Source organism: Galleria mellonella, unplaced genomic scaffold (assembly GCF_026898425.1).
Source record: "Galleria mellonella isolate WM207_F2 unplaced genomic scaffold, CSIRO_AGI_GalMel_v1 utg116, whole genome shotgun sequence".
NCBI classification, from domain to species: domain Eukaryota; kingdom Metazoa; phylum Arthropoda; class Insecta; order Lepidoptera; family Pyralidae; genus Galleria; species Galleria mellonella.
In genome coordinates, this window is record NW_026441978.1 from 191,831 (window position 1) to 218,841 (window position 27,011).

The 27,011-nt window shown below is 37.0% G+C and overlaps 3 protein-coding genes and 2 long non-coding RNA genes across 12 annotated transcripts in view; 3 read left to right on the plus strand and 2 right to left on the minus strand.

The window, feature by feature from the left end:
* Positions 1-5,786, plus strand: part of LOC113510386 (uncharacterized) — a 42,282-nt gene extending 36,496 nt beyond the window's left edge. For all 6 annotated transcript variants that reach the window (XM_052893757.1, XM_052893748.1, XM_052893765.1 and 3 more), the window contains 2 exons: positions 2,930-3,120; positions 4,496-5,786. In XM_052893757.1, coding sequence (XP_052749717.1) covers positions 2,930-3,120; positions 4,496-4,553 — 249 coding nt within the window. In that variant the 3' untranslated portion in view covers positions 4,554-5,786. The remainder of the gene's footprint in view (positions 1-2,929; positions 3,121-4,495) is intronic.
* A 4,512-nt stretch (positions 5,787-10,298) lies between these two features.
* On the plus strand, positions 10,299-22,020 carry LOC113522083 (sodium-independent sulfate anion transporter). The gene is made up of 10 exons (XM_052894392.1): positions 10,299-10,736; positions 14,821-14,991; positions 15,319-15,539; positions 16,278-16,431; positions 17,058-17,222; positions 17,987-18,148; positions 18,753-18,853; positions 19,245-19,430; positions 20,420-20,611; positions 21,306-22,020. The coding sequence occupies exons 1-10, from the start codon at positions 10,505-10,507 to the stop codon at positions 21,519-21,521; spliced, it is 1,800 nt and encodes a 599-aa protein (XP_052750352.1). The 5' UTR covers positions 10,299-10,504; the 3' UTR covers positions 21,522-22,020.
* Positions 15,281-18,022, minus strand: LOC128200569 (uncharacterized). The gene is made up of 2 exons (XR_008252778.1): positions 17,892-18,022; positions 15,281-15,440 (listed from the first exon to the last, which is right to left on the minus strand). It is a non-coding gene; the product is annotated as an uncharacterized LOC128200569 (long non-coding RNA).
* LOC128200567 (uncharacterized) lies at positions 20,519-23,747 on the minus strand. Its single transcript, XR_008252777.1, has 3 exons — positions 23,468-23,747; positions 22,548-22,669; positions 20,519-20,653 (listed from the first exon to the last, which is right to left on the minus strand). It is a non-coding gene; the product is annotated as an uncharacterized LOC128200567 (long non-coding RNA).
* A 1,422-nt stretch (positions 23,748-25,169) lies between these two features.
* LOC113515712 (prominin-like protein) overlaps positions 25,170-27,011 on the plus strand; it is a 94,373-nt gene continuing 92,531 nt past the window's right edge. For 2 of the 3 annotated variants that reach the window (XM_052894529.1, XM_052894520.1), the window contains exon 1: positions 25,171-25,852. In XM_052894529.1, coding sequence (XP_052750489.1) covers positions 25,573-25,852 — 280 coding nt within the window. In that variant the 5' untranslated portion in view covers positions 25,171-25,572. Of the gene's footprint in view, positions 25,853-27,011 lie in introns of all 3 variants that reach the window. The other variant, XM_052894518.1, reaches the window with a different exon arrangement.

The following is a 27,011-nucleotide window of genomic DNA, read 5'->3' on the forward strand; positions in this document are numbered from 1 at the left end:
TACATACATTGTTTTGGGAATCTATCGACAGGCACCTTATCCATACAATAATATGCATGTGGTGGTCGTGACTGATAAACAGAATAGTTAGCACACACAATGTGCCAAGTGTTCTGCTTAAATTCGTCATGATGACACGGTGACCATATCGGCCGTAGAACTATTTACCTCCCTCGCTAGTTATTGCTCATGTATTAACGACACCTTACCACAATTGTACGTGCTAATGACTTTATTAAAAACTTTTTTTTTTTTAATATTTTAAGGGCTTTTACCTTCTTCAGGTATATCAGTCCTATTGTACTCTGAACTGATTTCTCCAACAAAACTTTATCTACCTTCCCTAGACGCGGAAAGAGAAGAATTAATGGGCATCAATAATTTACAGAGATGTTCAAAAATTTCTGGTTTAAGTTCAGCTAACATAGTTTGAATAAGACCAACATTCAATTTATTTAAGTTAAAGTGGCGCATGAATTCTTCTCTTTCCTTCGTGTTAATACGACACTCTAATAGAATATGATGCACATCATCGATGGTATTACAAGTTTGACAATGGGGTGACAAGGACTTCCCCATCATATGTGCAAATTTTTTTGATGGATAATGACCAGATCGTAGACGAACAGCTAATTTAATACAGTACCTATTGATTTTAATTCCACAAAACCAAGGAATATGTGGAGGTTCAGCCTGAATAGTTTTGTACCAAATGCCTTTTTCTTTTGAAATTTCGTTAAAATAGACTTTATTAAAAACTTACAGTACTACTAATAGTTTTTTTTTTGTCTTTTTGTAGAACAAAGTTTTAATTATTCATGTCTAAGGCCACTTTATATTAGGAAAGTCGTCAACTGTTTTGTCGTTCCCAATTGCATTAATCTTTTATTATTATAATATAACCTTAATCTATTCACGAGAAGTTATTGACATTTAGCAATAGTTTAATTACATCAGAGTATCACTCCATCTTAGCTTTCTACAGTACATTGTTGAACATAGGCCTAAAAATGTATATGCATATTTTTGTTGCACTTGTAAGTTACATATAAAATAATGCATTTATAAATGTTGTGAGTTATGGTGGACTTATCTCTGACAGAGAGCTCTTCCAGTCAACCCAGTACAGTGAGAAAGCACTTCGTTAAATAATATAAAACAATAGGTTATAATAACAGTGCATCAACCATGCGCATACGCATCCTTGCTTCTAATGTTTGTTATGTGCGCAAATAACTTGGAGCTTAGCAGATAATGTTGAATCAAATGCATATCATTTGTTAATAAACACTGCAATATCACGATCAAGTATAAAGCGTACCGATGATGTTTGCGCAAACGAATTGTTTCGTTGTTGGTTTTTTTTTGGTGGGTGAAAATGGTATGGTGACCCCGCCTGCGCTAACGGGATACGCTGGCGGAGCACCAGTGAAGGGTGATAGATGAGAATGAAAACAGGCCAGTTAGCCCATCATGATGAATTCATCAGGAATTAACCATGATAGTTTCCAGGGGGAACCGCGAGGAGGTCGACCTGGTTGAGTATATTGCTAGCAATGGGATTCTCAGTCTCCATTACTAACAATCCCTTTCCCCCCTTTGGGTAGGGTGCGTGTTAGCTCAAACAGTGGCCTGGAGACATTTGCCAGTAAAATGGACTGTGCCATTCTAAAATATTGGGTGGGGCAAGTTATCAATGCAAGAGCATTTACTAACATAGGTTAAGTAAATTATAACTAGTAAAATGGACCTTATGTTGTTTTAATAAATATTTATTATTATTATTATAAATATGCATAGTAGACGGCAGAAAATTTACAGCGTCATTTACATATCTAGAACGTTAGAGTGGGCTGCTGTTGAGACGTATACGTTGTAGGAAATGATAAATTTGTCAACATCATGAAATGATTTTGACACACAGTCATCGAAATGATTTGCAAAATACACAATCGAAATGATGGACATTATCAGAGACGTTGTGTAATTTGAAATTAGATTAAAATATGTAATAATTTATAACAATAACGAGCTAGTGATAAATGTGTGTACATAACAGAAATATCTACATAACGATGCATGTGTGAGGAGCTTCAAAATATCTCTATTTACAATTTCAACAACTCATACAAACACCCTTACTGAGACATACAAACAACACATTAATTGTATTGATTTTAGTATGTGTACACGGCAATACGATCATGAGTTGTTATGGATGAAGTATTGATACACATTTTCTTGTAAATATTTGAAATTGAAAAAAGAATGGAGTTTTTAACTCCTTTTTCTTAATATTTTTGTTTAGAATACAAGCCTCGATATGGCAAAGAATGGGGAATTCAAGGCCCACATTCCACGTTTTTCTTTCCCGTGTAATAAGAGTGTCGTGCCTATCGACGGTGGTTACCATTTTCCGTCAGGTGGATTAATGTTGTGTTTGCCATTCCGAATTTCATAAAAAACATTTTTATAAAGCCTGCATAGTCGAGGGAAAATACAGTCTTAATTTTGGGTATTTTTAAAAAGGATTTGTATTTTTATGTGTGGAAAGTGGGGCTACAGGGTGTGCGTATATTTCAGATAGTGGAGGTGGGCTAATTTTTCATTATAATTTATGTCTATTCGCGATGATTGTCATTTTCTAACTTGGTTGTCTGTATGTTTGCCATTCTATAAAATAACTGAAACATCCATAAACAAGGTTTTCTGACTATATAGCGTCTACGTGCATAGTATGTATTTTTTTATGCAACTTAGAACGGTAAACAAGCTGACGGCCCACCTGATGGAAAGTGGTAACCGTCGCCTATAGACATGAGCAGTACCATGGACATAACAGAGTATATTGTTTCGCCCATGATACCCCCATGCGTTGCTATTCCTGAGGAGTGAGGTGTGGAGTGGTGGTGTGTGGTGTGCGCGGCAGGTGTTCGACGAGGTGTGCGTGGAGCTGGCGATGGCGCTGCTGCAGCTGCTGCAGCTGCTGCAGCTGCTGCAGGCGGCGCCGGCCGAGGAGCACCTGTTCCGCGCGCTGCGCGCGCTGGCGCGCCTGGCCGCGCACTCGCACGACGTGCCGCAGCTCGTCGCCGTCGTCGGGCCCGACCCCTCCGCCTTCAGGTCCGACACACGCTCACCCGCTCTCGCTCACACGTCCTTCTCCCTTCCACTCTACTACAACCGTCCACTGCTGAACATAAGCCTCCCCCTTGGGGGGTTTTGCCAGTGGTTGCCATGGTTGACAGACGGATTGGTAATATACTTTTCTCAAACATGCTTGGAAATGTGAGCATTATTTTGACAATCTTCTTCGAGATTAATCAAAATTGCCGTCCTGACCAGATACATGCGGGCAGTGGCCGGCAAAAGTTGTATGAAATTCCATATCTGTCGTGTTTTGCGGCCAGATAAATTACTATGTAAACTCATATCTGTCCTGTAATTTTAAAATGGAATGACCTTTTACTTCGAAACATGGCTACCAAGGAGATAACTAGTAAAAGATTTTATTTAAATTTCGAACTGGCTTGCAAATAGAAAACTGTTTATTGAAAAAAAAAAAACAAAAGACCATTATGTCGCGTGAAAAATTATTATTGTTCGTTATTCGTCATTGAATTTATAAAGTAAAATTATGTTTTTGATTTCCGCGCATTGTTTGAAAAAAGTATTATACAAGCCTTGGCCACAACTACGCATTGATGGACTCACGTATGTGTGCCTCGGCTACGCCTCGGCCCACATTTGCACGTTCGTCCATCAATGCTTCAGTTGCTGGCCGCTGCAGTAATGTACTATTATTTGCTAAATATTGGGAACTGTCAGTAGCAAATTTTAAAATTAATTACAATTGTTTAGCAATATTTTCCGTTACATAGGTGTGGAAATATTACTTTTTCAAATACGTGTATTATTCCATCCAGCAATAGATACACTGAGAGAGTCAAAATTTAAAAAAAGTACATTAATAAGTATATCATTACAAATATTACAATAGTAAAAGTATGCTGTCATAACATTAAGAAATAACATTAACAAAATTGGATATATCGTGAATTACATTAAAAAAAAAAAAACTTACAGAATATAGACAATTATTAATTAGTTAGACAAATAATACCTTTTTTTTTTAATTTAGCCTAAATCTATAAAACCCTCACAAATACGAGTATATACGAAAAGTCGTTAGTGTCGTTAAAATATTAAGAAGGAAATGCAGCGCTTAAAATAGATGCTGACAACTCACGGAATACAACACTCCGAACTGTTAACGATCACTCGACTTACGTCTATGCATTTGTACTGAATGTAATTAAATTTAATTAAACGACATTGTGTTTAACTCTATCAGCGACTCTTGTACTGTAAAAACTGCTAAAATATGTTATGCCCTACCCGCAATCTTACTTCAACGTACAGAGTAAAATATGTCTGAAATGTTCTTCATTTATTTTCATGTCTGGCGATAATATATTTTTTTATTCTCTGTCTCCAGAGGCACGAGCCAGCGCGTGGACGAACAGATAGATTTAATCATGAAGAAAGTCAAGTAAACCACAAGTGCCTACGTATGTAGTCTGATAGTTAGTCTACTTCACCTACAGAGGGCGTTCTGTATCGCATCGGACATTTTATGAATACGTTCAATCTAGTTAGTGCTCAAATGCAGTTGGCTCGTCATTTTAATTTCGAACACTTGGTCACACGAGCACTTTGTTTTTTTTTCATTTCGAAGAGGTTGTTAGATTAAGTAGATAACACGCATTAGAAGAGGATAGTGCTCTGTCTCGTTTTCCGACAAAAGATGGCGTTAGAGTCGTCGCTACCTATTATTTATGTTCAGATCAATTAATGAAGAAGTACTTTTTGTGAGCTTTTATTAACAACAATATTGTACTATATTTGGCGTTATTTAATTTTTAATAAGTCTGATATTTTTATGTACAACTGCATTAAATTAAAATATTTTTTTTTTGTTGAATTATCTACGTACACGTGCATACAGTTAGGTGCCTTTACAAAATTTAAAATCAGCCGCCATTACATTAAAAAAAAATAGTTATATATTACTCAGTAAAGGGGTAATGCGATTTCTTACAGTAGTAATTAATTTTTATTATATTGTTGGAGTCATTATAAGCTGATATGCTAACCATACAGTTGGCATTCTTAAAATTATTAAAATAAAAAAAAAAATTAAATATTCTTAGTTGCACAATAGTAACACTAGATGCGTTGGATACAAGTGTAAATCTCTTATGAAGTCATGATTGTAGGCTACAGAGACGTAACACCATGGTCCTCGCACGAGGGTACCAGTATTATGAATATAGTGCTGGCCATATGTATGGTTATGGTTACCGCTTTCCATCAGGCGGGCCGTCAACTAGTACTATCGTGACTTGATTTATACAAAGAGGTCATTTTACGTTAAGTGTAATGTACAAAATGTACTATTAACATAGCGTTTTTGGAAGCACTATACATGATTCTAGATTGGTTTAACTCAAAATATAGTATGCCACGGTATGGCAAGCTATACATATGCGTATAGTAATTATTTATTAACGATATCCGATGATTATAACATCAATAATGTATCATTAGCAATGAAGTTGTATTGGATCCGTACAAACGATGGCGGCGTCGTGTTGTAACGTTGTAAATAAATTGTAGTGTTGTTAGCAATGTATCGGTAAGTGGACAAATTTAGCGTAAGTACCTGAGCTTATCACGAGCCTTTGTATGATAATATAATTAATGAAGTATATATATATATATATATATATATATATATATATATATATATATATATATATATATATATATATAATATATATATATAAATATAATATATAGTAGTTGTTGTTATTTCTGTGTTGCTAGCACTAACACGCGGTGACATACCGGTGCATTTACACATATATATACGGAGGGCGGATGTGTAACAATAAAATTGTCGTACGACTAAGGTGTTTTATTATTTTGCCCCGCTTTGTAGATGTCAAAGTTTTAAAGTTTTTTTTTTTATTTTATTTGAAAAAAAAACAAAGTTACAAACATAAGCTACAATGGACCCCACACTAGGCGAGCCTGTATCGCGAGAACCCGACAAAGATTAACAAATCACAAATGTGTTGTAATAAAAAGGGAGAATTTGTACAAAAGTCGATTGCTTGGGCACCTCTGTCCCATTCGTGTTTTAACCGTGAAGCAGTTGTGTTTACATGGTTGTGTTTCGGTTTGAAGGGTGGGATATGGCGTGAATTTACAGGGTACAGAGGAATAACACCTGAGTCCTCAGGAATGGCAACGCATGGGGGGTATCATGGGCGAAGCAGTATACTCTGTTACGTCCACGGTACTGCTCATGTCTATAGGCGACGGTTGCCACTTTCCATCAGGTGGGCCGTCAGCTTGTTTGCCATTCTAAGTTGTATAAAAAAAAACAGTGGGCGGGTATTAATATAAAAAGGTATATAAAACTGAAATAGTGGAAAAAGTAATAAAATCAACAATATAAATACACAAGCAATTATAAAACTTAACAATTATTAAGCTTAACAAACTTGAGCGTCTTCAAAATGTTTTTATCAGGTTTATTTTCGGTCTTAGAAAATATGATCACATTTCCGAGTTTCGCACTAAGCTCAAGTGGCTTCCTATTCGTTTTCGCCGGAATACTCATATTCTTTCACTGCTCCACAATGCCCTTTTCAACTCTTCTTCCCCTCACTATCTGAAGGAGCGGTTTGAATTCTTGCATACCGTCAATTCTTTTAATCTTAGGTCTTCTGGGGGCCTTCAGCTGAAGATTCCGGTACATTTCTCTAATTTTTATGACAAATCATTTACGGTGCAAGCTGTACGGCTTTGGAATGCTTTACCAGTTTCCTTACGAAATATAAAATGTACGGCTGGTTTTAAGGCAAAACTGAAGAACTATTATTTGAGCAAGTTGTCATCTTCTTAATGTGTTTATATGTCTGGTTAGCATACTTATTACTTGCATACTTTTCGTGAACAGTATTTATATATTTTTATGTATTTGTGTAGGCGTTTATGTCCATGTATGTATATGTATTTGTATGTGTATGGTATGTATATGTATATATGTGTATGTGTATATATATGTATGTATGTATGTGTATGTATATATATGTATATGTGTGTGTAGGTGTATGTATATAAATATAATAATGAGTAGGGATAATATTTATATTATTATATGTATCACATCTCCCATATTTAGAACTAACAAAATTTTTCATCGTGCCTCCCACCAAACTGTTTATAATTACTCCTCTCCATCCAAAGGTTGCCTGGAAGAGATCGCTCTTAGCGATAAGGTCGCCCATTGTTTTCTCATTGTGATTATTTCTTGTAATTATTTATATTTATAATAAGTTTACTATTGTAATCTTTTGGAGGAAACAATAAAGAGTATCTATCTATCTATCTATCTATAAAACACTAATAATATATTCCTTTAAGAGAAGCGCGAAATGTGGAGCGCGGTAATAACATATAATTCCTTTGTCTGTATTTGTTTGTGTATCATTGGCGTCTTTAAGATTATTCCCCAGCGCTAGCCTGGCCTGGCTTTAAGCCAGGTATTTTTATATGTTATGTTTTTGTTTTACAACACAGGGGGCAAACAAGTATGCGGCTCACCTGATGGTAAGTAACTACCGCCGCCCATGGTCACCCATAACACCAACGGCATTGCAGGTGTGCTGCCGGCCTTTTAAAAAGGTATATACTTTTTTTCCCCCGGTTTATTTGTTTTATTGTGAAATACTTATTGTTTTTTTTTTTAATTATTGATTAAATTTATTTACAATATGAACCCTACTATCAATTCTACAAATATACCTGGAATTCACCACGATGGTTTCCAGGGCGGGGGGGGGGGGGGGGGGCTGTACCGATGTGTGCAGTACGCTTACCGTAGGGTCATATATCTACTATATGTTATTATATTGTAACAACTAATCAGTACTATGTGACATCGCAAATATATATAAATAAACATTACTAAAGTAATCGCTTGAAATAGAGATGTGGAAAACAGACTAGGTAATCTTATCATGGAAAACTTAGATTATATAAATAAAGCATCGACACTTAAAAACGGATCAACTTTTTGTCAGCTAATTGTCAACGAAAGGAATCATTCATAACTATTTATCACGTAAAATTGTGTGAAGAATGACCCGTTTTTCTCGAAACATTTGTATGGAGATACTTTATCTATAGATAAAGTATCTATAATCTATGATGAAAACGTATTTCTGAAAAACTTTTTTATCACAACACAATTAAAGTAATATTATCCCTAAGTTCTGTCACAGTGCAAGGAACAACTCTCAGGTGAATTAAACTATATCTCTACTACAACTAGCGTGCAACATTGGTATGCACCGAATGGTCGTATGATAATTCGGGATGCATTACCCCTTGGTCGACTGATAAGCATGAATTTACTAGACCAATCATATTATCTAATCGGTCTAAATTATTTTAACTAAATCTATTATATGATTTTTTTATGCAACTTATAATAACAAACAAGCTGACGGCCCACCTCATGGAAAGTGGTAATCGTCGCCTATAGACATAAGCAGTACCATGGACGTAACAGAATATACTGTTTCGTCTATGATATTCTAAATGCGTTGCTATTTCTGAATACTTATGTGCTATACCTCTGTACCGTGTAAATTCACTTCCATATCTCACCAATCAAATCGAAACAGCCATGCAAACAATTGCTTCACGGTAGAAACACGAATGGGAAAGAAGTACCCAAGCTAACGACTTTTGTACAAAGTCTCCTTCTGGATATTATTAATCGAGAAGTTTTCCTTCAATGAAAAGTGTAGCCTTCCGAAATTGCTGTCTCCCTAGCAGTTACCTTTATGTAAAAATAGCTTATCTTAATCTGTTGTCCAATTTAATAATCTTTGTACAAATATTTAGAGAGTCGTGTTGAGTCCTACATTCTACAAATCATAAATTAATTCGTGCTCCGCGTAATGCCACGTCAAATAAACCGAGACAGGTGCAAATAATATATGTTGAAGCGCTGATCCCTTTGTCTACTTTGGTTATACATTTAGTTAACTCTCGACTTTACGGGTATTCCAAGGAAATGCATTAATCATTAATACGTATGATCATTGTAAACATAATTAAGATTGTTTTCCATAGAAACGACTACAATTGTGACAAGAGCAATAATTTTTATTTATAAAGTAAATTACAGAATCTGTTCACATAAAGTATGTTTGGGATCAATCTGTAAGTACAACTTTTGAGATCAAACAGAATTTACTGAGAAATTTATGAAGCAACAAACGGAGAGCTTATTTTTTGAAGTCGGATGATTATACAGTAAATATTACTTTTTTTTTATATGATTGAGGTGGCGAGCAAACATACGGCCCACCTGATGGTAAAGGGTTACTGTAGCGTATGAACGCCTGCAATAATAGAGAATATGACTTGCTCAATTGCAAACGTCTCTTTCAATCTATATTTCCTACAGATTGGCAGTTTGGGAAATAGTAGTCAATGTCGTTAAATTTATATAATATACATGTTTTAACCCTTCTTTGCATGATTTTTTTATTGCTGAAATAAATCAAGGTGATATAATTCATGTTCAAAATTAAAGGAAAAATGGTTAAAAAATAAATTTGACAGCTATGTTTTTTTATTCGTGAAACAGTTGTGTTTGCATGGCTGTGTTTCGGTTTGAAGGGTGGGATATGGCGTAAGTTTACAGGGTACAGAGGAATAACACCCGAGTCCTCATTAATGGCAACGCATGGGGGGTATCATGGGCGAAACAGTATACTCTGTTATGTCCATGGTACTGCTCATGTCTATAGGCGACGGTTACCGCTTTCTATCAGGTGGGCCGTCAGCTTGTTTGCCATTCTAATACGTATAAAAAAAAACCTTTTTTTGAGACTTAATTTTTTATATTTTCTCTCTTGGTCACATGTCCTGTGATAAGTATGCACATTTTTCCAATAACATTATAGTTAATAAGTTGAACTTCATTATTAAATACGTTCAACATGAACTATATTTATGAGCCTATAGGTAATGTCAGTAGTCGACGATACATACATGTCGTGCATGTGCGTATACATATAAGGTACGTAGTGTACGATAACATGTGTTTATAGGTGACATTATCAGTATTAATGAATTAATATTGTTTATTGAAACAGTTAAAGTGTTTAGATGCGAGGAGTTTCGCATCACGCCGAGATAATGAATTATGATACTACGTGATCTCCCCAGTCCGTGGACAAGGCGCGTGAAGAGCAAACGCCCGGCCCAGACGCGGGCCCGACGTGGAGTTAGGAAAGGCCATTCGAAAATTAATCTTTTAGAAATAAACTTGACCAGTGAATGAGTCAGTCGTCGGTCGCGATCTGTTTCTCTTTTATTCTAACTTCACGTGTAAATAGGTAGTTTATTATTAAAAATGGAAATCATAGAAGAGAGTCCATCGAGCAGTAAAGGGGAGAGCCGATGGCTGCAAGTAGCGCGGCGGCGGCTGCCGATCCTGGAGTGGGCGCGGCGGTACGACCGGCTGGCGGCCGTGGCGGACCTGGTCGCGGGCGTCACGCTCGGCCTCATGCTGGTGCCGCAGAGCCTCGCGTACGCCTCGCTCGCTGGAGTGCCGCTGCAGTACGGCCTTTATTCCTCCTACATTGGTTTGTAGTACACAACATACCTACCTAATAATGTTAACTCTAAATATGTTATTTTCAATGGGAGATAATGGTGTGAAAACCCCAGCTCTCCTATTAATCTATGGTGGTAGGATATTAGTGTTTGATGGTTGATGACGATGAAGTTATGCCAGTTGATTCATCAAGACGAATTCACCAGAAATTTACTGGAACGATTTCCAGGGGGGACAGTACACAGATCTATCTGATAGGATATCTTTCTTGGTATTTTTTTTTTATTGTTAGGGAGGCAAATGAACAGACGGTTCACCTGATGGAAAGTATTCTGAATTTGTGTTCTGTTTTGTTGTTGTTAGTCTTTAGCTGCATCTTTTCTGTCCATTTTTGTTATTATTTTTTTTCTTTCCATTTCCAATTATTTTGTATTATAAACTCTTTTTTGTATTATAAACTCTCAGCTATACGAGTATGTATGCTAGCAGCGAGGCCTCTAAATACTATTACAAATGAATTATTCCTCTCTCCCCCTGTCTCCTAGTATAGATAAAGTCGATAACTTCAAATACATTGCTGGAACTCACTGAATGCAGTTGTCTTAGGTAAGGGCTATTCATTCTAGAATTTAAATTGTAATTATATTTATGAGTATAATATAAATAAAATAAAATTAGGTTTAGTTTTAAAAATAATAGATGATGAGTTCAGAAAATTTTTAATACGTCAATTCAATTCCATAAGAAAGAACATCAAGAAAAATATTCAAATTATTTGTCATTGAGAGAAAAATAAAATAACGATATAGAAAGAGGTTTCACAACAATATTAATAATGATGAATATTGTCTAGTAAAATAGAAAAGTAAGTACAGCACAGGTATTATTTATTACCTATGAGAATATTCCACCGTGTGGTCCCGGCATAGATTAGGCCACCCCTTCCTTTCCCGTGGGTGTCGTAAGAGGCAACTAAGGAAGGGCGAGGGATGAGCAGCAGCGTCCCTCTTAAAACTCCAAAGCCTAACTGCGGCCAATCCGCCAAAATCTAAGCTACTAGCAAACCCCCCCAAGGGGGAGGCTTATGTTCAGCAGTGTACAGTTAAAGTCTGATGTGATGATGAGAATATTATATTGTTTTTACATGACTTGGAATGACAGACAAGTTGTCGAAGTGACTTACTATTTGTTAAAAAGCTGTGACCGTTAATTGTGTGTTCAGACATGAGCAGCACCCTGGATATAAGTACGAGTATATGGTATACCCATACAAAATCTCTCGATGCAAGAATCTTCCTCGGAATTTCACGGTTAAATAACTGAATGTAATTTGATAATATTCGTTTTTTATTAGTAATTTGTTTTATTTTATTTTTTATTAAAGAAATTTTTCTTTAATAAAAAATAAAATAAAACAGCTAAAAATGCATAACAAAAAAAGACAGTAAAGACAAAAACCTAATTACAGGTTTCCGCAAATAAACACAAGGTTTAACTAAATGCACATGACATCGCTAGTACTTACAATCAAATAAATTAAACTTAGAGTAACAATATTATAACGTAGTACAAACGTTTATTATTTATTGATCACTCACAGCACCTATAGGACCTTTAGAACTTGCAGTCACTTATTTTAGATTTTTTGTTAATAAAAACTCATTTTAATAAATAAAGTGCAACAAAGTACAAGTATTTTGAATAATATTATCTTATAATAGTTGGTATAATGAACTTCCATCAAGAAGTCTACAGTGAATTAATTTTATTTTCAATTTTGTATTTTATTCTTTGATTGAATGTCTGACAAGAACATAACATTGAATATTTATTTACTTATAACAGGAAAACCAAGACTTGTTTACATTAGAAAATAACTACAAGATAGCAGTAATGAAGTTACTAATAGGGTTTCTCCGTTACACGTAATATAAAAAATTTGTCAGTGCTTGCCTCAGATGACTCAAAGAATATAGGATTATTTATGTGAGGCACCCACACACGTTAAGCAAATATGCGTACTACATACAATACGACGTGAACACTATCAAACTTATATGGAACAAATGGAAAAAAACATAATTTCTAATCAAAAATTGACAACTCAGTATATTCATAGGAAGATTTTTTTTTTTTATTTATTTGATACAAAAATCCACAGCTCTTAAAAAATAACTTAACATGCTAAGTCTCTTATGAATACAGCCAATAACGGATTTTATTTATACAAACGAGAATTATAATTCCAAAGCGAGGCAGGCAAGTTAGAGTGGGTGTATGCAAGCAATATAAGCACATGTATGAAAGATAGATAGATAGATAGATAGATAGATCGTTTATTTGTTTGTTACTAATCACACACAACATGTACATAAGAATAGATAATACATAAAACAACATAAGATTTATAAAATTGTGTTATTATGTGTGATCTGCAGCAATACAAAAAGGTCGAAGCTCAGCGTGTAACATTGTTCAAGGAACAAAACACTGATTTTCAGCTTTAACCCATTTGAGGGTACGTGAAAATAATAAATAAAATAAAATAAAAAGAGTAATATTTTTGGTGATTGTCTGTGCGGTGTGTGTATAATAAAAATAATGTAAATAGTTCAAGAGTATAATTTGATATAATTTTAACTGAGTGGTAAGGATAAAGCGAAAAAAAAGAAAATATTAATAAGAGAAACATGGAAAAAAAAATATTAAAAATCATTACATGAGTTTGCAACCGCTAGCCAAGAAATTTCTGTGGAATGCCTAAAATTTGTTTTTTTAATAAGTATTCTTTGTGATGTTTTTTAAAACTTTGTACGGTAGTCAGATGCCTAAATGGTGGCGGGATGTTGTTCCAACATTTTGTTGCTTGGTAGCGGAAGCTGCCAGTAAATGCCACAGTTCTGTGTGCTTGAAATGATAATTTCGAACAAATGAATCTGTATCCATACATACGTGAAGAGAAATTTAGCTTTTTAAAGAGATAAACTGGCTGTTCACTTTTTATTACATCGAACAATAGACTAGCCAGATGTAACTGTCTTCGCGATTCCATATTCAAAATTGAAGCATTGTTTAAATAGGGACTAATATGGCTTCGGGGGGAATATTAAAGCAAAAACGACAACATGCATTTTGCACTCTCTGAGTCAGGCGTTGAGTTCTGGCCAATAGTCGTGGTCCATACACAATGTCTCCATAATTAAATTTGGATAAGATTAATGATTCGCATAGTGTAATACGAACTTTTTCCGATAATAAATTACGAATTTTATATAAGACCTTAAGGCGATAAAAACATTGTTGTACTACATTTAATATATGCCTTTCAAATCGCAGCCGACTGTCAAAAATAATCCCCAAGTTTCGCGCTTAAAGCGCGAAAGAAACCATATATAATAATGAGTGTCCATAAAGTTAGGTTAATTGATATATAAAATAATTAAAATTCATGTTGCTAAAGTTCAGATATTGTCAGCAATGATTAAATAATACAAATGCATGGTCACCAATTGTAAAGAGGTATAAATGTATGAGTGGGTAAGGTAGTGTGATATAAATAAATGTAAATATGTAGTGTATATATGTACATGTAAATATTTATTACTAATGATCCCAATCAGTATACAATATACACAGTTAAACAGTGCAAGGCGAGACGCTGTAACGTAAAGCGCCCTACGCCCCCTGAAGAAGACTTCTGGGTGAAGTGTTTCGAATTGTCGGAAACGACAAAAACACAGCGAGTTCATTAATCTCCCGTATTTATATAGGCTGTATTATATTTACAAAAAAAAAACAGTGATTTTCTAGCTATGTACTGGTGCGAATCCGGAGCGGATTTTTCAATGGATGATAATGGAATGGTGACCCCGCCTGCGCTATTGGTATGCGCTGTTGAGGCACCAGTGAGAGATAATAGGTGTGGATGAAGGTAGGTCAGATGGCACATCGTGAATTAGAAATAAACACGATCGTTTCCAGGGAACTAGGTGGAGGTCGACCTGATAGAGTATATTGCTAGCAATGGGGCTATTAGAACCCATTATTAAGAATTCCTTTCTCCCCACTCGGAGCGGGTCACTAGTGTATCATAAAGTGGATTCCGAACGCAGGCACCATCTTGTACGTGTTCCTGGGCACGGTGAAGGAGGTGTCCATCGGGCCGACGAGCCTGATGGCGCTGCTGACGCTGCAGACGTGCCGCCACCTGCCGCTCGAGAGCGTCGTGCTGCTCACCTTCCTCTCGGGCTGCATCGTGCTCCTCATGGGGGTGCTCCGGCTAGGTACCACGTATATTATTTAGGTTTTCTTTTCTTTTAAACTGAAACTAGTACACTATCAAGGTAACTTCCGAATCGATGTGCAATCAAATAAAACTCTGTTGCACTAGTTTTTACTCTACTACGTCAGATTTTCAGAAACATAACTGTGCAAACCGCATCCAAATCCGTACCGACTAAAATTTTGATTCTAATTCCGATTTTGATTTTGAGGTTTGGATATCAATTTGCGCCCTACATTTTCACGTCTAACTTCTTATATCAAAGGAATTTTGGAAAATGAAACTACTGGTTGAGTGACATTGTTTTAATAATCGAGTGGCTGGTCAGGTTGCCTGGTACAGCTGATATCGCCATCAGTAACGAGCGGGTTCACATCAGCGACTGCGGTGATCATCATGGCGTCGCAGGTGAAGGGACTCCTCGGCCTCAGCTTCACCGCGGAGACTTTGCTGGAGAATATACAGAAAATTATCGCCAAGCGGGGTGATGTGCGCCTCGGAGACTGCCTGCTGGGACTGGTCTGCTGCACCGTACTCTTGTTACTCAGGGTAACAAATTTAATTGTACCTTTGTTTTTATTTTTAATTAAAAAAATATTACAAAAGAAAACTTTTTGATGAATAGGCAATGGTATCATCATCATCATCAGCATCATAATTCAACCATCACATCCATTCAAATTTTGCACGCCAAATTGTGGTGAAATTGTATAAATAAGTTGATCCGCTTTTTTTCGGGGCATTTGTGTGGAGACACTGTCTATATAATCTAAAACTAGACCAATTAAATTATAGAATCGATCATTTAAATTAATTAATTAATTAAATTTTAAACTGTTTATAATTACTCCCCTCCATCCAAAGGTTGCCTGGAAGAGATCGCTTTTAGTGATAAGGGCGCCCATTTGTTTTCCCACTGTGATTATTTCTTGTAATTTGTTTGTATCTATAATAAATTTACTATTGTAATCCTTTGGAGGAAACAATAAAATATCTGTATCTATATCATCCACTGCTGAACATATTATATTTCCTTTATATTTCGCCATAAAAGAAATATAAGCCTGCGCCATTTGCATTCATTGATTTTTTTTAATACTTTTGGGGTCATCATTCTCGCAGCCGTTTGCTCTATGCTATGCTTGCCTGAGAGAATCGCTACTCGAAATCTTTTCCTCCTTATCAGTTATTGGTTACCCGAGTTATGCGGTTGGCTCATTGTCTCTTTGTCTTGTTAATTCTACTAAATGTATAAGCATAAAAATCTATTATGTATATTTGCTTCAGAAACTAAAAGACGTGAAGGTGAGCCCGAAGCGGCCCAAATTGCAGAAAGCGCTGTGGCTCATTTCGATCAGTCGAAATGCGCTGGTCGTCACTGTCGCCGCTGTGTTTGCCTACTGTACTTATAATCCGAATAAACTTCTCGTCAAACTCTCGGGTGTGTACACTATATTTTAAATCATAGTATAATCACTACAGATAGTTGCATAGTTGTATTTCAGCTTAGAGAACAAGATATGGCTCTAAAATTTCTACGATGGTATGATTGGCCGGCAGCACACAATGCCGTAGGTGTTGTGGGTGACCATAGGCGCCGGTAGTCACTTACCATCAGGTGAGCCGCATGCTCGTTTGCCCCCTGTGTTGTAAAAAAAAATGATAGAGACGGAAACATATAACCATTCACATTCTTATGCCATAAACCCTATATTTCAAGAATGGCAACGTATTAGGGATATCATATGGGTATCATAATTTATATTCTATGCCCATAGTGCTGCTTATGTCATAAAGCGACGAGCTTCCAATCAAGGGGGCCGTCAGCTATTTAAAGTTTATCCATATCCTTGGCGTGAATTTATAGGGTACAGAGGGTTATAACATATCTCCTGAGTCCTCAGGAATAGCAACGCATGGGGAGTATCATGGGCGAAACAGTATACACTGTTATGTCCATGGTACTGCTCATGTCTATAGGCGACGGTTACCACTTTCCATCAGATGGGCTGTTAGCTTGTTTGCCATTCTAAGTTGTATAAAAAAACATATTTTATGTGTATATAGGTTATGTAGAACCGGGCCTGCCCTCGATAGCACTGCCACCATTCAGCATCACCTCAGAAAACCACACTATACCCTTCACGGAGATGGTGCACGAGCTCGGCTCTGGGCTGCTCATGATACCTTTTGTCATGGTGTTAGCTAACATCGCTATTGCAAAAGCATTCTGTAAGTATCATCTTAATATACACGGGAGTCATAAATATCGTAGTAGGAATTATTGATGTGCCGTGTGGTCCCGGCATAGAACGGGCCACCTTTTCCTTTCTCGTGAGTGTCGTAAGAGGCGACTAAGGGAAATCAATGGTTGAAGGATAAAAAGACAAATCACTTTGTTCATCGTGATGAAAATACACCTGACCCTCTAAACAAGTGGTAAGCGAATTTGTCAATGGAATCGACATCGTCAACGAGCCCGTGAGTTGGAATGAGACATCCGACGTTGCTATCTTATTCTACCGCACGGATTCGCTAGTAATGATGACTCCCACGACGAATTCGGTTGCCCGGTTCGAATTTGCCCGGTATGAATTCGGTTTCAGGGGGTGGGAGGGTCCTAGCAAACCAGTGGAAGGATGATAGGTGAGGATCAACAACAACAAATTTAATAATAAATTAAACACGACAATTTTCAGGGGGAACTGCGTCGAGATCAATCTGATAGGGTATATTGCTAGCAATGAGATTGTTAGACTTTATTACTGACAATATCTCCATTACTTACTAGTAGGTGGGCCGATAGCTCATTTGACATTTAAAGTTACATAAAAAATATCAATTCGTAAGTCATGGGCTTCTAATTAGGATATATTATTAATTTTAATCGGCTCTACTCACCCTGTGCTACAAACTGCATGTGTGTATAGCGCGTGACCACCCTGGGTACGAGCGTATTGATTGTGACTGAACGTTGCGTTGTATGTTCGCGGCAGCGGGCGGCGGGCGCGTGGACGCGACGCAGGAGATGGTGACGCTGGGGCTGTGCAACGTGGCGGGCGCGCTGCTGCACGCCATGCCCGCGTGCGGCGCCTTCACGCGCTCCGCCGTCTCGCACTCCAGCGGCGTGCGCTCGCCCGCCGCCGGCCTCTACTCGGGTCGGTACCCCTTCCCCCCCTCCCCCCACCACCCATCATCACATAACGCTCACATGCCTCTACACGTTGTATAGAACAAAACTTCACAGCGCACTCACATCTGCTTCTGGAATTAATTCTGGTTTATCTCCCTGCTACACACTACCTACACACTCTCACTGAGGAAGAAGGGATTATTAGTAATGCGGACTATCAGTCCCGTTGCTAGTAATATACCCTCTCCAGTCAACCTCCACGTGGTCCCCTCTGGAAACCATCGTGCTGAATTCCAAGCGAATTTATCACGATGGGCTGACGGGCCTGCCTTTTCATTCTCACCTATCATCCCTCACTGGTGTCCCACCAGTGTGTACCGTTAACGCAGGTGGGGTAACCATTATCATGGATAAAACACACTCTCTCTTTCTCTCTCTAAGTGTAACGCCACCTTCGATGCTGGATTCTATTCCGGAGATTCATACTGCCACACTAAATATTTAGCGACTGAGAACGAGGACTGAGACTTTAATATTCTGAAGCTCTTATGGCGAGGTGATGATGATGATGCCACAGCCACAGTTGTATATAGGCACACAATTATATCTTAATAATTGTATCTTTACAGGAATCATCACGTTGCTAGCTCTAATGTTCATAACACCGTACTTCTACTTCATCCCGAAGGCTTGCATCTCGTCAGTTCTCATCTGTGCTGTCGTGTTTATGGTGAGTTACCAAGGTCTACCAGTGTTACTATTTCTCTTTGAGTAGCATATCAATTCTTAGTATATAGTATTATGTATCACTTAATACGTTTTTGATTAAAACATATTCAAAGTGTACGTACAAATACAATAGCATACAAATAGTGCCAAAGTTAAAGTGAGGTCGGGCCGTGCCTGGAGGTGTCGTTTAATAGAGTGTCGTAGGTTCCAGGGGAACAGAACAAGACCCATGAATCACTAGTCTTTTTGGAATTTTTGACAGCAAAACAGCGAGACTGTGTCGTAATGTAAATTGAGAAATTGCCCTTGTCATATTCACACACACAAGTCCCTTGATGATCTTTTCGTCTCCGTGGGACGCCATCCAAAATTGACATATCCTTTTTGTCCAGGTGGACATCGACATAGTGCGCAAGCTGTGGCGGTCGAGCAAGAGCGAGCTGGTAGTGGTGGTGCTGACGTTCGTGGTGGCGGTCGCGCTGACCGTGGAGCTGGCCGTGCTGGCGGGCGCGCTCGCCAACCTTGCTATGCTGCTGCGCGCGATCATGATGCCGCCTCTCAACGTCTACACTGTCAAGGTGACACTAACTATCTCGCCCATTTGTCCTGGGGTTAAAAGCTGTTGTCAACAATAGAAACCCAATTACTGATGGTTCCTGATTGCTATAAATTTCCACGCTTGGCAGGTGGATTGGCAACCGTAGTTAGATTTTTACAGATGTTTTAAGAGGGATGCTGCTGCCTACCTCTCGTCTTCTTTATGTCGCCTCTTACAACACCCACGGGTAAGAAAGGGATGACCTATTCTATTCCGGGACCACTCAGCTTCTAGTATTATTTTTTACGGTCTATTAGTATTTACAAATGGTAAAAAATTTAGAATACTATTGACACAGATTTCAGGGGCTCTCCTTCAACTCGACTTCTCCTTCAAGTATCATCTATTCCACGCCACATAGGTTTCTCTAGTAGATGTCTGTAATTTTTCTCTATCGTATACCTGTTTTGTATTTTTGTACGTTTCCAAACCGACAAAACACGGGGGGAAAAGGATTGTTAGTGATGAGATTTACCAGCCCTATTGCTAGCAGGGTGTATTGCTAGCAATATTAGGTCAACTTCCATGGGCTTTTGTCCGGAAATCATAGTGTTTAATTCTAGTTCAATTGGTTACTATGGGCCAACTGACCTGCCTTGAGGGGGAAAGGGATTGTTAGCAATGGCTTAACAGCCCCATTGCTAGCAATATGCTCTATTAGGTCGACCTCCACGTGGTTCCCCCTGGAAACCATCGTGAACAATTCATGTTAAATTCGTCACGATGGGCTAACTGACCTACTTCATTCTCACCTATCATTTTTCACTGGTTCCCATTCCATTATCACCCATTAAAAAAAAACGGAACTGCCTTCATTTTTACTTGTCACCTGGTATCCCGCCAGTGTATGATGGAATGGTAACAGCGCAGGCGGGGTTACCATTCCATCTTCATTAATTAAAACCGACAAAGCACGGTTTTTCGATTTGCGTGAACATGTGGAATGAGAGCGCGTGTGTCGGTGCACAGAGCTCGCGGGGCGCGGCGGCGGTGTGGGCGCCGGCGGCGCTGCTCGTGTACGTGAACGCCGAGCGAGCGGCGCGGCGAGCGGCGGCGGCGGCGGCGGCGGCGGCGGCGGCGGCGGCGGCGGCGGCGCACGCGCACGCGCCGCTTCTGCTCGACGGCGGCCGCCTCGCGCTCCTCGACCACTGCGCCGCGCAGGTGATACCAGCCTCGGCGGCGTCGCCTTCAGGGCCCAGATAACTGCAACAAGCCGACATTCCACTAGTGGCCACTTCTCCTGAGATGTGAAATTTAGAAATTCCATATTGCTGTACACGGGACCCTTAACATGACAAATTTTTCAGAAGAGTGCATACGTGTCCTCCGGAAAATAATTTTAGCTACTAGTTGTTTAGTTCGAATTTCACCTTGAGACTGTTTTATACTACTAAGGTAGCAAGCAAGATTACAGCCCAGAAATATTGTATGCGCATTGTCGATACTGAAGAAATGTCTTTGCTCGTTTTTATTCAACCTCTTGGTATAGTCTGTAAGGAAAATTTCAACAGGAAGGTCATTCTATGACGTCGACTGATTCCCATTATTTTGGTTTCCTTAATGAGAAAAAAATTCCTGAAACGATAAATTCTGAAGTATTTCATTTCTAGTTAAAGATATATAAAGATATACATATATACGCGATAAAAAAAAGATATAAAAAATACATATACAAAAAAAAATACATAAAACAAGTAACATAATTTTTCATTTTGTATGTGTGCCACAGTAACACAAAATGATCACAACTCAGGTTATTCCTTTACCTTTAAAAGGGCAAACACTGGTATTCCGTTGTGGTAAAAAAATATCCGTAAGTGCTTAGCATTGCGACTAAAACCGCATCTTTTTTCAGATATTAGAACGTCTCGCGAATAAATTGAAAAGCAACGGCCAGCGGCTGATCATATTCAACGTGTCGGCGGAGGTGGAGGAGACGCTGTCCACTCTTCAGCACGTGGACAAAAGTGCGTTCCGCAGTCGCACCGCGAGCGAGGCACTAGCGGCGGCGAGCGAGCCGCGTGACCCCGAGACGGGCCCGCTGCTGCCCGCGGGACACGACCACGCTTGATATTTCGGTGGGGGGACACAGGATAATATCCGTAGTCTCCCTTACTAGTCGAATTATTTTCAGGACTATCATTATTGTTAACAATAAATTCAGTATATGCGTCTTCAACAGGGCCGTAGCTGGACGTATGTTTAAGTCAGGACAAAAGAACTTTTTGGTAGGGCATAAGCCATAAATAAGTGACTTTGAAAAAGCGAATCTGTCTAATTATTTTAGGGCCTTTCATATTAAGGTAGGCTACTGGGCCTTTTAAGGTAGGCATTGCCTGTCAATGCCCCCCCTCCCCATCCCATTACGGCCATGGTCTTCAACCTTCACAATGGCACTGATAGGAGAGTGATTTTTCGATCGACAAATAAAATAATCAAAATCTATTCCGAATTGGTAGAGGCTACAGCGAAGCTCGCATTTCTGAAGTTATAAATAGGTGAATAATGTGATATTTTAACACGGTTTATAATAAGGTGATGTAAATTATACATAGTTGTTAATGAAGTAATCATACTTTCATTTTTGTTTCTACATTTTAATTACCCTTGTTCAGCGTAAGATTTGCCCACTACCTCTCCTCGTGAAACTTTATGTATGTATTATTACAGTGTACGAAGCTTTGGATAAAAAAGGGTACTTTATTCTGTGATATTGTTATTATTTAAAGGGTTCCGTATCGTGGAAAGAAAAATAGAAACCTTAAAAGATCATTTTGTTGTCCATCTGTCTTTCTGTCAAGACTCTTTTTCTCAGAAACGCAAGGTGGTATCAATTTGGAATTATTATCAAATACTCAAGTGCGCAACCCCTTGTAGTTGTAAAAAAAAACATAGTTAAGTCAATACAATCAAAACCTAATAGGATCTTTTCGTTGATCTAAAATCATAAAATTTCGAAAGAAGCAATGTTGTACAGCACAAGTAAAAAGGAAAATCCGAAAACTATAAGTTTATTGTTGCATCATAATATTTTTTTTTTTATTTACTTATCAAGATTTATCTGTCAATATTGATAATATTTATAGCTAGTACTTACTGTAGTTCGTCATGATATAACGTAGTAGAAACGCCGTAAGAAGAAGAAATGGTGAACTCTTTTTTAAGTATTTTTTTAAATTATTTAATACATTTCTACGTTTGAATCTTCATAACTTCCTGCTGTAAGACAAAATATATCATGTATTATGAAAAACTAAAAACCATTACGAGAACGATGTTGTTCATGGGATCCCAGTTCAACGCCTACACAATTCAAAACAGCAATGCCATCGGATATGTCTGTAATTGCTATCATATAAACCAACAATGAGCAGTTTCTAACTTAAATATATCAGAATATCAATTTAGTTCATATTGATTACTTTAATTTTAAAGATAATGAAGTTTCAAAGTTTTCGTTAGATAATTTAAGTGTGAAGGGTTCGTTGCATAGAGCAATAAAATAGAAAATACTAAATAAATATATATTATTCCTAGTACAATAATAGTAGAGGAAAGGGATTAATAATGGGGTCTAACTGATCTATTGCCAGCAATATATCTTATCAGGTCGACCTCCATGCGGTTCCCCCTGGAAACCGTTGTGGCTAACTAGTGGAATTCATCACGACCAGCTAACTGACGTAGTGTCTTCGTCACCTATTATCCCTCACTTGTACTCTGCCAGCGTATACTGATAGCGCAAGCAGTGTTACCATTCCATTATAACCCATTAAAAAGTAAAATAATAATTAAGTTTTAAAATGACGTTCCTTTTTAACAAAATATTTAGTGACAGAAAAAAAAAATATAGATATTCTATTTTTAAAATGAATATAAATAAAACCTCCACACTAAAGTCACACCTGTTTATACAAGTTATATTATTCAAAATGCTACAAATTATTAGGTTTATTTTTTTTATTTTGTAAATAAATAATTATACTTATGTATTTCTTGAGAAAAATAAATTATTACACGTCAGTGAGTCACAAAAACTACATAAATATGAATTATTTTCTAATTTTCAATGGTTCCAACTCTTGCAATTTTAACGAACGCACAGAGAGGATACGGATACGAGATAACTACACACGCACAATACACACAAAGAAAAATATCTATATATATTTGATTGATTATGAATGACATTGAATCTCTTTGGATTGAATGAGTGAGTTTAGTTCATTGTCAGCAATTTCATACGATATTCGTTCACATTAATGTTGCCATAATAATTATTGGTAGATTTATATATTAAAATTCCCTCAGTCATTACCACATTTTACTGATTATATATCTAAATTCAAAAATCAATGTCAAAAAGATTGGAAAGAATATTTTAACGAAATTTCAAAAGAAAAAGGCATTTGGTACAAAACTATTCAGGCTGAACCTCCACATATTCCTTGGTTTTGTGGAATTAAAATCAATAGGTACTGTATTAAATTAGCTGTTCGTCTACGATCTGGTCATTATCCATCAAAAAAATTTGCACATATGATGGGAAAGTCCTTGTCACCCCATTGTCAAACTTGTAATACCATTGATGATGTGCATCATATTCTATTAGAGTGTCGTATTAACACGAAGGAAAGAGAAGAATTCATGCGCCACTTTAACTTAAATAAATTGAATGTTGGTCTTATTCAAACTATGTTAGCTGAACTTAAACCAGAAATTTTTGAACATCTGTGTAAATTATTGATGCCCATTAATTCTTCTCTTTCCGCGTCTAGGGAAGGTAGATAAAGTTTTGTTGGAGAAATCAGTTCAGGGTACAATAGGACTGATATACCTGAAGAAGGTAAAAGCCCTTAAAATATTAAAAAAAAAAAAAAACTAATAATTGTTTTGATAAATTATGTAGTAATAAATAAACATGTAAATAAATTAGCGTTCAGTATGATATAAAACTAAAATTAGAGTATAATAAAATATGACAATCATTTCAGCTGTTTATTGCCCATTTTTTATCCTTTACATTTTATGAGAAAAAAGGGCTTATTTACGAAGTGATTTTAAGCAATACAGCAATACATAAAGACTAGATAGTTATTACTCATATGGTACTTCCCATGTGTCTGCTGCCTGGATTATAAAATATATTTATGCAAAATAATGGAAGGTGGAAATGGAAATAGGAAAGAAATAATATCAAATCATATCTACAAAAAATCCAAGAAATAAATTCATATCAATCAAGTCATACGAGTAATATTTGACCGCTGAAAATACAACAAAACATTTTAATTTCCAGAAAATTAAAAAAAATATTATAGTTAAAGATGGTTTTTGGAGTCGAAGTCAATCTAATAATAATAATTATAGTTGATACTTTTTCATACTCAAAAGTTTTGTTGAATCCTGAAGTTACATTTTGATATTTTTTTTTTACGATTTTAACGACTTGTTAAATAAACAATTATTCTACCGTCGCTTTTCGAATGGGATAGAGACACGAATGGGATAGGAGTATCCATGCAGATGATTGAATAGAACAAAAGTAAAATCTATTATTCTAATGTCTTTAGATATATTATTGATTTGTTTTAAATCATAATTTAAATAATCAATTAAATTACCTTTCGGAACGACGAAAATAGTAAATACTACATATTAAATTGTAGTAATTGTTAGCAATACAGTGGCAACATTAGATTTATCATTTTGTCGGTGGTGGGATTTAGTCCGGTCGTTGACACTCGTTCAATTCAATCATTCACAACGGTCGGACTGTTCATGGTCGACGGTAACGAATCTGTCGACCGTATTATTTTCGTAACAAAGGACTTTCTGAAATGTAAATCCTGACATAAAACCTGAATAGAATTAGTCGTTTTAGTTTAGTGTTAGGTTGATATTCTGATAATTTGTCAGTGACCGTTTTGATTCGTTTTGTAAATTGGAAGAGTCGATATCGACCTGAATCGCGAGTGTTTATGTTTATTAGACGACGAGTACTTCGATGTTTGTTTTGCAAACAGATAGTTTACCCACATTCGATTTATAAATAGTGAGCCCCTGATGCGTGGATAGCGGGAGGTTTACGGCTCTGTGTGTGATGTGAGAGAAGTGTCGAGATGTCGAACCGAAGGATGGCTGCGGTGTGGCTCATGGTGGCGGCGGCGGGCGTGTGCTGCGCCCCGGCGGCCGGCCAGTCGTTCCTCAATAACATCACCCACAACCTTCGCATGGAGATGTCGGGGGTGATGGAGATGGCGAACGTGTCTTACTCGACACCGGTGATCAACGCGACGTATATAGCTCGCAACGAGTTCGATATGCGCGCCATGGGCATGCTCTACAACTCCACGCACCTGGTCATCGACCTCATCGCCAAGAAGCAGGCGTACCCTGAAGGTGAGCGCAGCATGCATTTTAATGAGTTAAAACACTATCTTTGGTTAGTGGATGCCTGCAAAGTGGCATTAAAACAAGAATTATATTTCTTGTTTTAATGTCACTTTCCTGACTGACTGTTTAAAGACCATTTTTAATAAAACATACTGATCATCATCACAGCAATCCTATATTTTTTGTCTTAGTGATTGAGTTGGAGTTAATGCAGCAAAGATAAGATGAGTCCAATATACCCTCAACTTGTCATAAGACATAAAGCTTTCTGAATAAAAAAAGATGAAGAATAACTCATTTATATATCACTGCTGTTGACTAATATAAAATAATAATGAACCTTGCCTATAAGAATAAAAGATAATAGCTTATGGCCATGAAAACCAAGCAGTTTCATGTAAAGTATTATTTTTACTCTCTCATACCATTAAACATTAATATGTTATTAATATAAGATTTGTACAATCAGCTTCCCATTATAATTAATGGGAAGCTGATTGTACAAATCTTATACTAGAATAAAAGAGTCAGTTATTTATTTTGTGTTTTGCAAATGTTATGAAAATTTCAATACAAAAAAAAATGTTAGTGATTAAAGCATAAGTATGAAGATGACCATGAATGAAAATTTGTTAGCAATTGTAATGTTTTAATCAAACTTTTGTATGAAATATTAATTAACCCTTTTAAGGGATGATATTTTGAAATTTCACTCATAACATTTGTCTGATGAAAAACTATTTCCACTCTGAATTTTGACTCGGCAGTAATGAGTCAACTGAAGTTATCTCTTTATAAAATTTGTTAAGAACATTGTGTAATTATTTACTAAATCATTATTGTCTCTTTTAATTCCATAGTAATAAAATGTTATTTCCTTATTTATATGCTATTAACTATAATTCTAGATAGGTTACTAATTAGTTGACTGTAGACAGTTTATAGAACTTGAAGAAATGTATGCAACAGTTATTGGAGCATACCTCGTCATTTTAACATACAATAGGTGGAGGCCAATGGCATTAGTGCCTACTGGGAACATGCTCATACTGTAAGGCTGTAAACAGTGCTTGGGGCTGCTAGCAAGGTGTATTATTATTGATAGACATGCAACTGCTGTATGGAATTAGTCAAATGCTATTGTCTGGATGTTCTTGCATACTGT